Source organism: Phasianus colchicus, chromosome 5, assembly GCF_987193195.1.
Source record: "Phasianus colchicus chromosome 5, bPhaCol1.hap1.1, whole genome shotgun sequence".
NCBI classification, from domain to species: domain Eukaryota; kingdom Metazoa; phylum Chordata; class Aves; order Galliformes; family Phasianidae; genus Phasianus; species Phasianus colchicus.
The window spans coordinates 46,759,424-46,777,164 of record NC_143440.1 but is presented as its reverse complement, the minus strand read 5'-3'; the positions used below and the strand labels follow the sequence as shown (position 1 = coordinate 46,777,164).

The 17,741-nt window shown below is 40.5% G+C and overlaps 1 protein-coding gene across 3 annotated transcripts; it reads left to right on the top strand.

Moving 5' to 3' along the window:
* Positions 1 to 4,010: 4,010 nt before the first annotated feature.
* Positions 4,011 to 16,804, top strand: LOC116228880 (alpha-1-antitrypsin-like). Of its 3 annotated transcripts, none has more exons than XM_031593047.2 (5): positions 4,011 to 4,063; positions 11,143 to 11,805; positions 12,645 to 12,915; positions 14,293 to 14,440; positions 15,390 to 16,804. In XM_031593047.2, the coding sequence occupies exons 2-5, from the start codon at positions 11,157 to 11,159 to the stop codon at positions 15,603 to 15,605; spliced, it is 1,284 nt and encodes a 427-aa protein (XP_031448907.1). In that variant the 5' UTR covers positions 4,011 to 4,063; positions 11,143 to 11,156; the 3' UTR covers positions 15,606 to 16,804. The 3 variants fall into 3 exon arrangements, with proteins under 3 accessions (XP_031448907.1, XP_089997677.1, XP_089997678.1); XM_090141551.1 differs by lacking the exon at positions 4,011 to 4,063 and adding an exon at positions 6,250 to 6,285; XM_090141552.1 differs by lacking the exon at positions 4,011 to 4,063 and adding an exon at positions 7,103 to 7,148.
* The last annotated feature ends 937 nt before the right edge of the window (positions 16,805 to 17,741 follow it).

Sequence of the window (17,741 nt, the reverse complement as noted above, 5' to 3'; positions counted from 1 at the left end):
GCCCATACTACCAATTTCTGGGGTGTACAATCACCACAGGTGGATGGGACAAAAACTGAGATTCTGGAGGAAGAGAAGACAATGCAAACACTGGAGCAATCAGCCTAACAAACAGGTCACAGTAGATCTCTGGGCTTTGAAATCAAATCAAAGAATAAGTTAGTCTTAGTCTGCTGGGGCAGGGACTTTTAGAGGGACTTGAAAGAAGGTGTTTCTACAGGATGTGTGCAGACCTTAAATTTTGGCATTACCTGGTTTTAAATCTCTTATGGACTATTCATCTCACAACACAGGTCCAGAGGCGTGCAGAATTGTTAAATCTGTTAAATCTTGCAAAAACCTGTGGGTATCCTTTGGCCAAAGAACCAGGCATGATCAAAATGAAGATATTAACACTGAAGGTGTTCTGACCACATCATTTTAGAGCATAAAAACAACGGATTCTTTCTCTTCCCTACAACTCTCAAGAGGAAATAACTGCAAACAGATAGAGAAATGAAATTTGCACAGATAATACTGTCAACATTTGTTCTCAGACCCACTCATATATATTTTTTATAACTGCACATGAAAGAGGAACACAACTCTACTCAGATAATAAAAAAAATCTAAGTGCACAAAACAAATTAACATGCATTTGAATATTTTCCAAACTCTGGTCAAACTCCACCAATAATCAGAGACAGTTCTCCTCCCACAGTCACACAAGCTCATCTTTGGAATTCTTTGTCTGTCCCTAGACTAGATCACAGAGAACCAGACCTGCTTAGCCACCTGCAGCCATATGTGCTGTGCAACTTCCAGGAAGTAAACTGAATTAAAAAAGTGATTTTCTCAACAGCTTTAAGGCTTCACTAAGGATGTAACTGAAAATTGATCATCTTAATGGACCTTTGTGAAGGAAAATGACTGCTAAGTGTTTCTGATTTTAAAATAGTCATTCAAGCTTGCCTATTCTGAGTCTCAATGTTTCCCCTCCTCCCCTTCCACCTAAGCTTTTAAAAAGCATATCATTAGCAGGACTTTATTACAGGCAGGTGTGGAGAAATCAAAGCAGCTGCATGAATCCCTACTGAAATCACAACTACTTCCATGAAATTCCAAGGTTTCAGAGGGGAGAAGCACAGCCTAAGCTTGGGCATTATTGCGGTGGGGTGCGTGTGCCTGCTGGGAACAGGGCAGATGGCCTGCCAGATTTGTTTGTTCCTAGTGTCATGTCTTGTGCTGAGCCCTGGCAGAGGCTGTGTCTGAGCAGTGGAGGGGGAGGCTGCCTGCTTGTCTTGTGCCAGCTCTGCTGCGATGTGCCATAGGATGAGGGAGGCAGCAGCTTCCCAAGTGTTTTGGGAAAAGCCACCGGAGTCACATGGTGAGCAGCAGAGAGATTTCTCAACAGAGTTGAGATGCAAACCTGCTGTGTGAATGGAAGCACGTTCTCCTGGGAGTTGGATTTCACAGTCATTTGGATTAGCTACAGGAAAGGAGACAGACTCTTTAACAGGGTGTGTGGTGACAGAACAAGGGGAAATGGCTTCAAGCTCAAACAGGTAGATTTAGCTTAGATATAAGGAAAAAGTCTTTTACAGTGAGAGTGGTGAGGCACTGGAGCACACTGCTCAGTGATGTGGTTGATGTCTTGCCCCTGGAGACTTTCAAGGTCAGGCTGGATAAGGCCCCAGGCAATCCAGTGTACTGTGGATATCCTGTTTGTTGCAAGAGCTTTGGACTAGAGGGCCTTCAGTGGTTTCTTCCAACTCTAAGGATTCTATGATAATAATTTAGGTTGGAAGGCACCTCTGGAGGTCATCCAATCCCACCACCTACTCAAAGGAGCACCAGCCTGGAAATTAGATCAAATTGCTCAGGGCCATATCCAGCTAGGTTTTGTATGTCTCCAAGGACAGTGATTTCACAGCCTCACAGACCGATCTGTCATCATGTTTGATTATAATCCCTGAACATTATTTTACTTATACTAATTTGCATTTCCCTTGCTATAGCTTCCATCCCCTGCCACTCACACTATAGCTTTGCAACCCTGGCTCCATCTTCTCCCTAACCTTACCTGTTACACAGATGAAGACTGCAGGACCTCCTGCATGACCTTCTCTTCTCCAAGGTGAATAAGTCCTAGTGTCCTAGCCTCCCTGCCTTTGTCCTCGGCTCCAGCCTTTCAACCACCTTGGTGTCTCTCTACTATTCTCACTCAGGATGTCCTCACCTCTCTTGCACAAGGGAACCCAAAAGGGGAGATAGCATAGAGCAGAATATCATGGAGGGAAAATACACTTCACTGATAAGAAAGAAGCAGGAATGTATTTACTGATAAAATACAGTGAATTAACAAAGAAGACTGTGACAGTAAGATTCAAGATGGTAAGATAAACTTGATTATTAACAGCATAAAGAGTAAGGTTAAACACATTAATCCAGGAGACCCTCCAGTTGAGAAATGAGGTTCAGAGTGGATCCCTTTTCTTTCTAAGATCCTACTCAGAGAAGCATAGATGCAATCTAATCCTCCTGTACTGCCAGGCTTGGTCAGTAATTTCTGTTAAAATGTGAAGGCCTTCCTGCTGAGTGACGACGTTCAAAGCACACCAAAGCTTTTCAAACTTCTTGAACTGCAGAGGAAAGGAGCCTAAGTGTAGCTGGATCCACTCCTCATCCCAGACTTGGTCAACAGTTCATGTCTAAGGGATTATATGTGAACAATAATTCTAAAATATAATCCCAGCAAAGCTAACAAAGCTTAAATAAACTATTAGACACTTACCAAGTATCTATACTGGCAAGGCATCTTAGCATTAAGGTTTAAGGGATCTCTGTACAGCTATAACCTCAACAGCCACCCCTACTCTCAGGGAGATCCTGCTGTGCAACCGGCTGCTAAGCAGCAGAATTCAAGGGCTCTTGGGCTGCTTAATACTTACCAGGTAAGATGACTGAAAAAATGTTACATTTTTAGGACAAGTTCAGTTGTCCCTCATCTGTTTAAGCATGTGTCTGCCATCAGTTCTTCCAGCACCCAGTTTGAGACAGATGTGTGGTTTTTGTCTTAGCATGGTCTTGAGTGTAATCAGCACTGTGCTCTCTGTCAGTCTGAGCAAGGTCTAGTGTAATAGCCAGGCTGGAGGAGGATGCTGAGCACACTATCATGGAGAATCAACACTTCACTTAACCTGTTAGCCCCACTTCTCCTAACTCAGCCTTGAACATGGCAAGTCAAATTAAATCTGAGCACAAACTCTTCCCAAAAATAACTGCCAAGAGATATGGTAGTTACCACATCCTTGGAAACATTCAAGATCTGGCTGGATGGGACTCCAAGCAGCCTGATCAAGTCTAGGTCTCCCTGTTCATTGCAGGGGAGTTGGACTAGATGACCTTTAAGGGTCCCTTCAGATGATTCTATGATCCTGGCCTCTAAGCAATCTCTTCTCCCTTCCTTCTTTACACAAGTATTAACACCTGTGAAATCTAATCAATCGATCAGTGGAAAACCAGTCATTTTTTTTCTATTTTCTCAAGGTGGGGAGAGATCTAAAAGCCCTGGAGTGAGCAGGAACATCCTGCCTGGGGCTGCCAGGAGTCAAGAGATGTACAACACAAAATAGAGGAAGACACGGCTTAAGGTTGAAGATCTGTCATATCTTTGCTTAAAAGGACTGGAGCAGAGCCTTGACATCGCTGTACCTTCTCTTTATTGCCACTGAGGGTAACTTCATCCAGGAAGTCACTTCTGAGCTGTTTGTCTAATTAAGAGTGCAGTTCCCCTTGAAACACCTTGAGAGACAGAGGTACACAAATTAAATATAGCTGTGTGCAGAGAGAGTGAGAGAATGTATGGGAACTGCTGAATCACGACCTGAACCTCTGATTGATCACCTGAGGCAAGCAATGAGTCAGCCATGGGAGCACAGGTGAAGGCAATTCACCTGTGCTGCCAGAAGGAGTGGAGACAGGCTCCACCTCTCCTAGACCCATTTAAGAGCTGAATACCAGGGGGAAGGATCTCTTCTGGAGATCCTCTTCTCTGGAGTTTCATAGCAAGCCCAGGATATGGGTAAGCGTTCTATCTGTTCTGTTTTGATATAATAACTGTATAGCCAAATTCTCTGGTATATTTTGTAACTATAACATCTGTATATTCATTAATTATACAGAGTTGTAGCCTTTAGCAGCAACACACTGTCATGTCATCTCAGTGCATTATATGTGCTCTCTGTACTCCAGAGGGCATCATCAGAACAGCAACACATTGTGGTTTCAAACAGGTTTCAGGATAATCAGTTAAATATTTTAAAGAGATCAAAGTGTTCCTCCACTAGGGAAGCAAGCATGCAGTTTTTCTAATTTAAATAATTGATTCATTTTGGACTACAGCCAGCCTGTTTCCAAGGGACTTCATGCTGGATGACTCTTGCTAATGGAGACAATTTACTGAAGGTGAAATAGTGTTATTAAGATCTTGCAATAATAATACTAAAAAAGTAAATTGGAGTTCAAAATAATAAGATGCCTAATGTAGTTTGACCCAGATCTAGAGGAGCAAATGGAAGCACTGTTATGAATTATTTTTCATAATGGCAGAGAAGCAGCCCATTGACTCTAGAAAGTAAAATGCTGTGTGTTCATATTTTATCAAATATTGAAGAAGAGTGTCAGCAAATCTCAGGATAATACAGATGGTTGATGAAACTGTTGGATACTCAAGAAAAAAAAAAAGATCAGACAACAATGCTGATAACATCAGAGATTGGTACACAGTAGATTTTATTCATTTTTTCCTCTTGCATTCTCATCCAGGTATCAGCAGCTAAAGGACACTTTTCATTGCTAGAATAAACTGTTCTTAAATGAAGTCATGTTAAGTCGGTTGTTTTTTTCCACATTTTTATTAACTTTAATCTTAGCTGTATTTCTTGTACTTCATTGTGTTGTCACTTGTTTCTTGGTGCTTATTATTGTTCACCTGTAGACATTTAAAGTAAAGCTCTGTACTTCTGGGGACTGCTTTCGCTTACATTAAGCACTGAAGCATTCAGCTGCTTTACTAGCATTTCACCAGCTGGTAAACAACTCAAACAAATGCTCTAGATCCAAACCGGTACTGAACAACTCTGTTTGCCTTTGCATATGTGAAAGGCACAGAGAAGCCTAGAAAGACAGAATTTGTAACAACACCACAGCCATGCAGAATGTAAAGCCTTGTTTCAACACATGATCTGCAAAGAAAAACCCTAATCTCCACAGAAGATTCAGCAATGCCTCCTTTAAGGTGAAGTTATTGCTGTGATTCTCCCACTTGTCATTGGGATGCTCCTACTGGATGTGAGGTGCTCAGCTATGCAATTACGTGTTATATTCTCCAGTCTCACATTAGCACAGATCCTAATGCTCCTCCTCCACAGTGCTGTAGGGCTACAGACTTCTGCAAGGAGTTTGCAGTGAAGAAGGATCATATAAAACACAAGTGGCCTTCCTGATGGATCCACCTTCATACAAATCATGTTCTAGCCTACTAGCCTGATGCTTCCTCACCTGCAATTTGGGAGTAGTTGCAGTTGGTGGCAGTACACTAGGCCATAATATTGCTGATTGTCCACCTACACGCATGGTCACATCAGTCTGGCTTGGGTAGCACAGGCAATATAGTATCCATCTCTGTCATCACTATCCCTACAACAACCCTCAGACACTAGATACACTGATATTACCCCTTTAAGTTTACTAGTGCAGTCTCTAACACCTGTGCCTTATTAGACAATTAAGAATGATTGGATAATTTAAAGTTAATAAACCATATAAAGCTATTAACATTCTGGTGTGAAGAGGAAGAATATTGACATGAGATCTGACCATGGCGTGCATCTAGCAGTCTTTTCCTAATGTTTTATCTAGCATTATGAATGTGTTTAATTTTACTCATTTCAGTAGTTCTAATAGTCAGGTTATTTGTGGAAGTTAATGGTGTATGCAAACTATTTACCAGAGTGAAGGGCTGATTTCCCAGCAGGAGACAGTGCAGAAATGCAGGAGAACTCTTACAACTGTTGTAAGTGAAGGCAGGGTTAGGCCACGTATATACAGCAAGAGTCAGCTGCCTTCTCCAAAACATTGCCTTCTCTGTTTGCTCTGCTCTGTTCCTAATGTAATAACACCTGTCTGCCTTGGTTAATATTTTCTAGAGGACGCTTTGCTTTCATAATGCTATTTCTCAGTATAAATAAGAGAGGGTGCTGCAGGATAATTCTGGTGAGGGCAGCAGGATCCTTGAAAGTTGCTGTAAGTAGTGACTTTTTTCCTACGGAGATTGCAAAAGTGTATCATATTGCAGTCAATAGATTTTAAGACTTTTGTAGTATATTAAATCTGTCTTAGCAACTGTTCCAGTGGTAAAGAGGCTTACTTGGCCAATTGGATACAAAGCACACAGGCACTATCTAGGCATTTGTCTGTATATTGTTATGTGATTGGCAGGAGAACCAAGAATGGCAGACTAGGGTGTCATTGCCTTATGGGGAAGCAAGGTGATTTCTGGAGCCAACAAATCTTCAACATCTTGAGAAGGGAATTCCCCTGACACACCTCCTGCTCTTCCCAGCTAGAGGAAACAGGCCCTGTTTTGTTCAGAGCCTGGGGATGGGTGCCTAGAGTACAGATAATGTTTTTTAACTAATTTTACTAAAGTATATTCAAGGCCAGAAGTAATATCTTTGCTTAGAGAATAGGATACCTGAGCTGTACTTCTCTTTCAGATGAGACATCTCTTTGTATCCTCTAATCATCAGACTGAAGGATAATTGAGTGGGAAGGAGGGAAAAGTTGTTCTTCAGCTGCTCAGTGAGCTGAGATCATGGTGATGCCAAACTAATGTTCATGTAGAGACTGTGTAGTGATCAGGTGTACACTGGAGAGCAGAAACTAGGAACTCAGTCTGATTTGTTCACAACTGCCCTAAATACTGCACTGTTACTTTTTTTTTCTTCTGGTCTCAGTAATATTTTATCCATAGATGTGTGTAGTAGCACAGATCCAAAAAGTAAATACTGAGATTGCTCTGAAGAGTGAGAGATTGTGTTCACCTGTTTCCAGGTAAAAAGAAGCCTTGAAGTAGGTGGTGCCACTCTTGAGGGCTGCAATTCCTGGTGAGCTCTTACATCCCAAGCTATCTTGCAGAAGACAGGTGACACTGAGAACAGCTCTGATTTTATTCCCTCTCTTCCTTTCTCCCAGGGTTTGTCTGGATTTATGCAAGCAAATTTGACAGAGGACTTGATGTCTTAGAACTTCCTAGAAGTTTTACCCAAAAATGTCTAACACAGAAGTTTACTCCATACAGAGAAAAGTAACATACCTGATTACAGAAATCGCTGACCTACACACGTGTAGGATTACATGCATTTCTAAAGGATATTCTAAAATTGATTTCTATGTTTCTATTGCAAAAGTAATTACTTTAATGAAACAGTGACAATGACTGGATTCTTTACAGAATCCAATACCCTCAACTTGTGCTTGCAGTCTTCTCAGGTACAGGGGTATCAAAACTCTGAATCTTGGAAATGTCTAGCTGATCACTCTTGACAACTGCCTGAGCTTGTCCAGGAACAGCCAGTAAGGAACAAGTGAATCTGTGGTGCTCCTGTATATAGGCCATCATGTGCAGTAGGCTTCTGAGATCAGTTTCTCTCACACACATGTGAGTAGTCAAGTCCTTCTGTTGTGACTCGTGTGCTTGAATTCTTTTAGTTTCTTTGGATATGACCATAAGTAACTGAGATGAGTTCAACAGACACTATTGATGGTGGTGGGGTCACATCTTGTTGTGCTTGGTACCCCAAGGGACAAGCTATCAGGACAAAGACTTCTCAGATTTCCTCATTTGATTGTTTTTAAGAGGGAAGCAGCACCATCTGGTGAGCAAATACTCTTCTTTTTCATGTCTGCATGCATTTTCAAACACTGCAAATATTCATGTTGTCTAAAATGAGTATAGGTGAAAATCCCTTATAGGAGCAGCATGGGATGAATACTCATCTCCAAATCACTGAGACAAAAATCAGCTCTCAAGTAGATAAACTAACTGTATCCACAAAGAATTAGGTTCTGTCAGTTGGAAAACTTGACCTCATTCTGTTCTAGGTATTCTAGTGGAATTATTTTGAGGCAACAGTCAATCCCAGTTTTCTCCATTTTCTTTCTAGGAAAGGTCATCTTAAAAAAAGTACTGTCATCCTGGTTTGCATGGTAGGAAAGCTTGTAATATACTCAATGAATGTTACTGCTAAATCTATTACAGATAAATTGCTTGAAACATCGCTATCCTGCAGGTGTTGGCATGTTCCTGTGCCACTGTCAGGTTTGACTGAAAAGTTTTCATGAATGAATCCTTTTCCTGAATACCAAAAATACATTGTCATGGCCTGACATAAACAAAAGGAAGAAAAGAGGCAGAGAATTCAACTGTTTTTTTTCCAGGTTATTCAACAAATTAATGTAAATATGGAGTTGTAACTGAATAGCTCTTCACTGTATTTCCATGTCTGTGGGCAATCTGACAGAATGCCTCTTAGCAAACTGTTCTTCTGGAAACAGTATGAGTCTTAAGATAGAAAGCTTTTTTCATAATTATCCTTTTCAGATAGGGAATTCCCTAAGGGCTTTTTAAGCAGAGATTCCCAGCTCTTTGTTCTTTAATAAATGGATAGTAAGTATGTTTGGTAGGAAAACTCAATCATGAGGATAGCCTAATAATCTGAATCTTCTGCTCCATAATGAAACAGTTGTTGATTTATCATTGGATAATCTTCTGCTAACTTAAAAGTGCAGTAATATCAACTAGAATAGTAAATACAAAGTATGCAGTAGTAGCTCCCAGTCATATTGTAAAGGCTTACAGGATCTAAATTCTATTATGAAAGTGCCTCCATTATACAAAGAATAGTCTAACAGAGTGTCACTTCTATCTTCAAGGGTTTTTAAAAAAAAAAAAGCATACACACAAGAAAGGACCTCTACACACTACAGCTGCTGAGTCTTTCATAATCTCATGATTTTAAAATCAACCATTACCAAGATTTCTGTGAAAGCTGACTCATAAGTCTTGAATGTTTGTGATTGGCCAGTGCTGAGTAACAGATGGATGATTAACATTCAGACTGTAGTTAATTATCTTTGAATTCAGAGCTATAGTAAAATGAAATTAATTTCGTGAAAACTAAACATTAAAAGCAAATATGTCATAACTGCATAGAGCAAAAATATCAGGATAGAAGAAAAATCCTTCTGAAAACTATAACTAATATTTTACAAAGCTCTTACTGCATCCATTAGCTACAATTTTGAGGCCAGATTAAATTCCATTCCTATGTTGCACTCCAAATAAATAGAAATTTGCATTTCAGTGCCTATGTACAAAAATCCACCTATATGCTGTACTTTGTTATAGATAGTAAATGTGATGAGATAGGGAAAAGGTAGTGACCTATGTTTAAAGTGACATATTTCATTCTTTTGTATTCATGTTGTTAATTAATTATGCCTGCAGCTGAGTAAATTCACAGTGAGTAATTTATTCAGAGGCAGATTCTGAATCAGACCTCTAGATACATGGAAATAGACTAGGCTCACATTTTGTGCTTTTGTCTGGGATCAGATTTCAAAGTCTGACTAACACTTTGGATCACACATAGCTGGCTTTAAATATTCAGAACAAGAGCTTTTATGATGAGTTAGAAGTGGATAGTTATACTGAGCAGTATAATTTCAATGACAGAATCAAAGGAGGAGGCCAAAATATAATTATAAACTACTGTGCACAGTAATTGAAAATGCAGTTACCAGGGACACTCATGACCATTACATTTATCAATAATATAGTGCTGCTGCAAGCAGGACAGCCTTTTAGAAATACTTTCATCAGACTTGCAGTTGTTTAAACATCTGATTATACCTCAAAATTTTGTTGCTCTTATTCAAGTCTAATCATAACTAGATACTCAAGTACTAATGAAAAATGATCTTTCTGATGTTATGGTGAAATCAGGACCATGATCATATCACTTCCTGACCACAGTCTTTCAAGTCAAATAATACCAGAATAGAATGGTGCAGTTAGATCAATGTGTCTCTCCTTGCACAAGTTTTAGCAAATCTGGCTCATTATCTCCACAAATCCTTTGCAAGTTTCTCACCATTTCTTTGCATTAGATTCCCAAGAAATGAGGCCCACTGGGACTCCACATTTCTGATGTTCAATTGTAAGAGCTGTTACAGTGTCAGTTCTGTAAAGAAATGTAGATAACACAGCTGAGAGTAACAGGATAAGATAAATGTACTGCCCTTTGACCAGAAGAGCATCTGATAAAAAATAAGGCCTTGCTTTTCTTGGTGTCATTGACTCCTTTGTTGAAAATGAATCCTCTCCAATGGTTCAGTTTGTCTATTAAGAGATAAAACATTACTTTGGGTTCTTATTTTAAGTGTCATATCACTTTTATTGAGAAAGAAAGAGAACCTATTCCTGAGATACATAAAGCTCATGTTTGGTTTGCTACAGCCACCATCGTTTGTTCTCTCTTGAAATAGAGGGCCTTATCAATCTGACCAAAAGGTTATTTGAAGATCTCTGGAACTAATTGCTCCAGTTCTACTTGTATGTAGCTACTGCTGTCTGTCCACTTGTGTGAATTTCTTCTCTCTTCCTTCACTAGCAGAACATCCAGACTTGCTCTGTGATGTTCTTTCCAGGAATTATCTTAGACCATTATTGTCAAAAGCACAGTACTATTGCTGTCCTCCAATGATTAGTCATGGTATGTTTTCTGGTGGGGTATGCTGTTTTCTGGCCTGCTGAGGGTGCTGTGTATTCAGCAAATCAGTGCTGAATTTTGCCTTCGTGGGCATTTAGTGTGAGGCAAAAAGAGTTCTGGAAGATTTGTCAGAAGGCCAGGGGAAATTAAAGCAAACAACAACAACAAAAGAGAAAAAATCATGCCTGGCAAGAGATGTTTTGGATTTTTTTCTTTTAAAGGAAATTGAGATGAGAAAAACATGAGCTCTTTTTTAATGAGAATGATAAAGTAATTCTTTCTACTTGATTTATTAATTTACCTTAATAGATTTTCCTTTTCTCCACAGGATTTTAATACAAGATGAAGACTGTATTTTATATATGTTTGCTTCTGGCTGGGCTTCATGCTTTTGCCTATGGTCAGCTTACAGCCAACCACCACAATGGACATGATCCAAATGAACATAACGACCATATACATCATAATGCTGAAGCAGCTGCTTGCCTCAAGCTAGTGCCAAACAATGCTGACTTTGCATTTAAATTTCTAAATGAGGTTGCACTGGAAGAACCTAATAAGAACATCTTCTTCTCTCCTGTAAGCATCTCCACTGCCTTTGCAATGTTGGCCCTGGGGGCTAGGTCAATCACCAAGACTCAGATCCTGGAAGGACTTGCCTTTAACCTTACAGAGATTCAGGAGAAAGAGATACATGATGGCTTCCACAATCTTATGCACATGCTGAGCCATCCTGAGAGTGGGGTACAGCTCAACATGGGGAATGCAATCTTTCTAACAGAGAAGCTGAAACCACTAGAAAAGTTCTTAGATGATGCCAAACCTTTGTATCAACTAGAGGTTTTAGCTACTGACTTCAACAATCCCACAAAGGCTGAGAAGGAGATCAATGATTATGTAGAGAAGAAAACACAAGGGAAGATTACTAATTTGGTTAAGGAAATTGATCCACAGACTGTAATGCTCCTGGCTAGCTTTGTTTTCTTTAGAGGTAAGTCATCTTAATGTTTGTGTTATTTGTTTTTAATCAAGTGATCTCATCAGCAGCCTCACTGGGAAACTGTTCCAGCAGAAATTTAAATGCTCTTTGGTGGGACTGAAGCCCCTTTTGGTGAGCTTGGGCCAAGAAGAGCAGCTGAATCCTGAAGGCTGAGCACTGCCCAAGGCAGATGCAGGAGCTCTGCTCTGGGATGCAGCCTCTGTGCAGCCCTAACACACTTTCATGGCTGCAGTTGCCCTACATTTTTTCAGTTTTCAGTAAATGCACAAATGCATGTCTAATCTTTTAGAAGGCTGTAGAAACATGCACTATTCACTGGCCTAATATATACTATAAAATCCTATTTTTTCCTTCTGAAGTCCTTGAAATATATACACACGAACATATTTATAAATGAAAGAAGCTATTGATCATCAGAGAAAGACATTTTAAGAAACAAAGTGGAAACGGTATTTCCAATGTGGATTTCATGATGTGGTATTAAGCTTGACACAGTAGCACTCAAATATAAGATCCTACATCAATTTTATCTACAGACAGACTTTTATTAAAGTTAATAGAAATCAAATGTATACAGAGTACAGATGCTGTCAGGTGAGCCCTCAAATCACAGTTTACAGAAAGATTACTAAGAGAAGTAATGGAATCTAATATGCTCTCTTGACTGAGTATAAGATTCTTGCTTTACTGTGACATACATCTTAAAATGGTAAGTTTGAAAACTGAATTTATGAATTCTAAGAATAGGTGCATACAATTAGTTATATAACATTCCATCTATGATGAGATGAGATGTGGGATATTCAGTTGCATTTCCCTTTCTATATCAGGCAACTGGGAAAAGCCTTTTAAACCGGAGAACACTGAAGAAAGGGAGTTCTTTGTGGATGCTGAAACTACTGTGAAAGTTCCTATGATGTATCAGGTTGGCATATTTGACTTGTATTTTGATGCGGACCCGCCTTGCACCGTGGTACGTCTTCATTACAATGGAAGTGCTACTGCGTTTCTAGTTCTGCCAGCAAAAGGAAAAATGAAGCAGTTAGAACAAACTCTGGACAAGGAAAGAGTCAAGAAATGGTCAGACCATCTATTCAAGAGGTAATCTGCCAGTCAGCTGCAGTGGGACCTAGATCTATGCTTTTTTTCCTCTCTTTTGGGAATGCGATACTACAGATTTGCTGATCCTGATAACTGAGTGGGCTATTTTTTTTTTTCTTGTGCATCCTAGCTATGAAAACCTTGCAGCTGGTTGGTATTTAACTATTCCCTTGTTTATGCCTAAGTGACCTTATGCTTCCCCCACCACAGCAGAAACCATCCTGATAGGGGATAGAGAGTGCTGAACAGTAATCCCATATAGGATTTTTAAAACAGTCCACTGAGTGAGAGAGTGGCAGTTCTGAGGCAAAACCCCAGTCACATCTCAGCTAATATGTTCTACCTTATATATTGTGTCAGTGACATATGACTCAGAAATATGTCTTAAACCCTAAATAAACGGTAACTTTGTATTAATTCATAATAATCCCCTACATGGATATCGTCTTTACAAGGACCATTGCAGTACCCAGTACTTGTTAGAACAGGCTGGTGATTCCTGATTTTCTGGAATTCTGTCTCTGAAACTAACATCAGCTAGTATGTCTTACAGTATTGTTTGACTGAGAGGAAGGAGATCTAAGCACCAGTTGATGAGTAATATCAAGGTAATATATGCCTAATTTACCAAGCTCTGCCCTGATTCTCAACAAGGCTTTGCAGTTCACGCTCATGATTCTTGTTGTATGCCATAGAGATACTGACATAGTTAATAAAGACACAATGGGCAACAAACTGGATATGAGCTAAGTTACCCCAGGAATAGGTGCCTAGAGGGCTTTGAAGACCCCTAGACAGCACATGAAAGAAATCAAGCAAAAAGCATAGCAAGCAGGAGGTGCACACAGGCAGCCTGGAGGTGGTGCAAATTCCATCAGGAGTGACTTGGGGAGTACATTTTGATCTCCAGAGCTGGACAGAACTTGTTCAGTATGTCTACACTCCCTATCTGCTTCTCACTGTTGAACACAGACTCTACCACAGCAAGTGTGTGGAGGAGAGACATTAGAAAATAGAGAAGATGGGGTGCCCAGTAAACGTGTCAATATGAACTATTTCATCCCCCTCCCTGCTTGAGTGACATGGGCTGTCACCTCTGCATCTCATGTTTCCTAACTGTAAAAAGACTCTCGTTACTGCCCTCCTTTGCTGAGTGCTCTCATATTTGCTAAAGCAAAACACCAGATAAATATCACTGTTATTACTGTGAGTTACAGCATCTGTAAGAAGAGCCAACGGATTAGTGTTCATTGTATTTTTATGGCTGGTTGAGCCCGCTGGTATTTGACACCCATGGGAATTACACAGCTTTCCCGTGAACATTTACCTCTGCAAAAGATGTCTTACCACCCTCTGTATTTTTCTTCTGCCCAACAGCAAAATACAGCTCTACTTCCCCAAATTTTCTATCTCTGGGAGCTATGAAATAACAAACGTACTTAGCAAGATGGGAATTGTGGACGTGTTCACCAACCAGGCAGATCTCTCTGGCATCACTGGTGTCCCAGAGCTGAAGGTTTCTAAAGTAAGTCTGTTGCCACCAACCCTTCTCTTCCTTTCACAAACACACACCCCTATGGTGCCCAGAAACATCAGTTAAACACAGTTCGTGGCTTTCCAGCTTGCCATATCCTGGATTACCCTGGCTTCAGTCTGTAAGTTTACAACTGAGAGGAGTTTGGATGCCAGTGACAATGATCAGATTAGTTTGCTGCACAGTTCTTTTTCCAAGGGCTGTTTTCAAGTAAGATCTCCCAGGGCATGTGTGGAGCATGAGAAGAGCACCAAACCTCAGCTTCTCAGGAAGAGCCATTAATGTTCCCAGCCACACTACAGCCCACCCTACTGCTCTGTTGACTCAGTTTCAGAAGTGCAGAGCTGACCCCCTTTAACATGTGGACAAGAGAGCAGAGCAGGACTCTGATTACCCTGGGACAGAATGGCTGGAGGCAGAAATGAAGCCCTACTAGGTCTGGGGCCAGCTGGGCACAGGCACCTCTCTTATCTCATCATGAGGAGGAAAGACTGGTGAAAGAAAGCACAAGAGAAAGAAAGATCAAGGAAAATTTCAAGATTAAGGGATGAAATTTAGATAAAAGAGACTCTCTCTCTCTCATTTTTCTTATTTGTGAATGTAGTTGCAGTTTATCTTGTCTTTGCCTAAACAATCCCTTTTCCTCCTCTTCAGATGCCTCCTTTCCTCAGAGGTATCTGGGCAAATAAAAGCACTTGTCCCAGTGTAAGGAAAAAGAGAACAGACTCTGCTCTTAGCTCATGAGGAGCTGAGGAGATTGCTGCTGCTCTATCCTGGTCTTCATTTAAAGCAGCTGCCTACAGCAATGCAGCTCACATCTCTTCTGCTCTTACAAGTCCTCTGTGGAGGATCCTCCAAAGGAGGAGTGATTTAAATGGAGTCTGGTTCATCTTTCATGTGGCTGGTTGCTGCCCAGAATGACTGTTTTCTTTCTTCCTAGGTTATCCATAAGGCTGCTCTGGATGTTGATGAGAGAGGTACTGAGGCTGCGGCGGCTGCAGCAACAACTGCTCCTAAGATAATGGCCCTCACTCTTGCTCCTAGAATTGAATTCAACCATCCCTTCCTGATGCTGATTTTTGACAGAGACACAAACAGTACTCTCTTCATAGGAAAAATAGCTAACCCAAGTACCACTAGCAGAAGTGAGATATGAACTCTAATTATTGTTACTAATTAAAGAAGATGTGAAACTGCACAATGCTTATTTCCATTTGCACCAGCAAAGTATAAAGCTCTTTTTCAGCAAGAGTTTTTATTCTATGTCATTATCAAAAACTCTAGGTATTGATTGTGACACTTTCTTAGGAGGAAGTATGAAAAATGCTTTAAATTCTTCTACCACAGAATGACTCTTTTATTTGACTGAAAAACAAGGAAAAACCTGCTAAGAATTGCCAGTATTGAGAGAGAAATGTTTGTACATCAATGGAAGATTCCTGCTTAGCAATTCATTGTCAGTCAGAATATCAGATAAAATGATTAACGCTTCTGCAAACAAAGCATAGGCAGTTGTAATTTACCATAAATACATAAACAAGTAAATAAGAAGTGAGAAGAGCTGAATCAACAACGTAGGGAACGTAGGGTCATGGGAGACTGAAGCTTCCGTCAACACTGGAAACATGAGTTGTTTTCAGTAGGGAGAGAGAATTCTCTTCTCCATAAATCATTTATCACTTTTAGTGTTAATCTAGCAGCAAATATTTCTGGAAAGCCTTCCTTCAGCTCAAAACAGAGCTATTCTTCATCCTGAGGACTTTCAAACAAGTATTGTCTATTTGGCAGACTTAGCACACGTTAATAGTTGACTCTTCACACGTGTATCCATCAGTTGTCAGGAGGATGTAGCTAGATGAGAAGGTGAGGTATTTGGACAACAATTACACAAGCATATTGTCAGCTGTGATTTGGTCTAGCAAAGTGCCATCCTTCCATAGCTACTAAAGGTAGATATGTAGATATCACCCTGTGAGCAGATCTCCAGACCCAGGGAGCGGTGACAGCCAACCATGAGAGTTAGAACAGCCTGAGGGCAGAATGATAACCTCTTTCAACAGACTTGCTTTGAAAATGGGTACAAGAAAGACCACAGCTGACTCTTAACTACAACTGCAGTTTTGGAAGGAAGTGAAATGGTATCGCAGATCAGGAAATACTGCAGGAGCGGTCAAATGGCTTGGGACGCAAAAAGCTTCAGCCACATCAGTCTCTGTGAAATTAGAGCAAGGGTGATTTTCAGCTTGACACACAAAAGGAAGACCAAAGCACTGTCTCTCCTTTACAGAGAAAAGGAAATATCCCTTTCTGTTCTGTATTTCTAATAAAAATTTTCCTGTTGACTGTCACACTTGGTCCTCGGTTGGGCTTTTTGACTAACTGCTCATAATCTCTGAATAGGAAAGTTTATGACCAACTGACAAACACTGATGGCAAGAATCCCAGTGAATGAGATACATGCGCACTACACCATTTTCCTGGTTCCTTCCTGCACTCTATCTGTTACAGCAGTTCTGTGGCCCAACACGCACACAAATAATTCCTAAGACAACCTGTCTGACCATGCAGGTTTGTCATCTTCCTGAAATATAACTGCACAATACAGAATTAACAGGACCAGTCTTAGCCACTATCACTCCTACTGTTAACTGATATATAGAGAAGCAACAGAGAAACCTCTAGGAATGAGAGGGTTCAATGAGGTCAGATCTTCAAGTGAGGTTTCTTGAGCACCTGAGAACCATGCCAGTTTTCTCTAGAAGAAAAAAAGTGATGTATTTGATCTTAGTAGCATGGTTTGTGGTTCACATCAAGAAATGTGGAAGAAACACAGTGTCCCAGATGCACAATTATCTGTGGCAGCCACAAGGCTAAATCTTATTCCTTTGCTTGTAAACCATTTTGGAATGGATATTTATAAATAGAATGTAGTAGGAAGAGGGTTGTTCCCACATGATACTGGGAGAGATCTGAAGATCAAGAGAATCCCCCACATCAGCTGAATCAGCTTTTTCAGGCTGTAAATCTCTATTTTGGGAAAGAGACTGCTTTCCTTCCTACCCTCGCAGACACATGCCCCAGTCACAAGCAGGATGTGGGAGTTCTGTTTCTTTCCTACATTCTGAAAAAATGAGACCACAGAGCTCTAGGAAGGAAAGGAGAGAGAGGCAAGTATGCTGCCATGCAGAACTAGTGCTCTGCAATGTCTCTCCTGGATAACCTCTCTAAGCTGCGGAAGTAGCAGGGACAGCAGGCAGTGCAAAGTCTAGATGCCAACCATGGGAAAACTGGG

Coding starts and splice junctions, on each gene's coding strand:
- LOC116228880 (XM_031593047.2), top strand. CDS start 11,157: ATGAAGACTGTATTTTATATATGTTTGCTTCTGGCTGGGCTTCATGCT. Junction 12,916..14,292: donor TCAGACCATCTATTCAAGAG/GTAATCTGCCAG, acceptor TCTGCCCAACAG/CAAAATACAGCTCTACTTCC. Junction 14,441..15,389: donor CAGAGCTGAAGGTTTCTAAA/GTAAGTCTGTTG, acceptor CTTTCTTCCTAG/GTTATCCATAAGGCTGCTCT.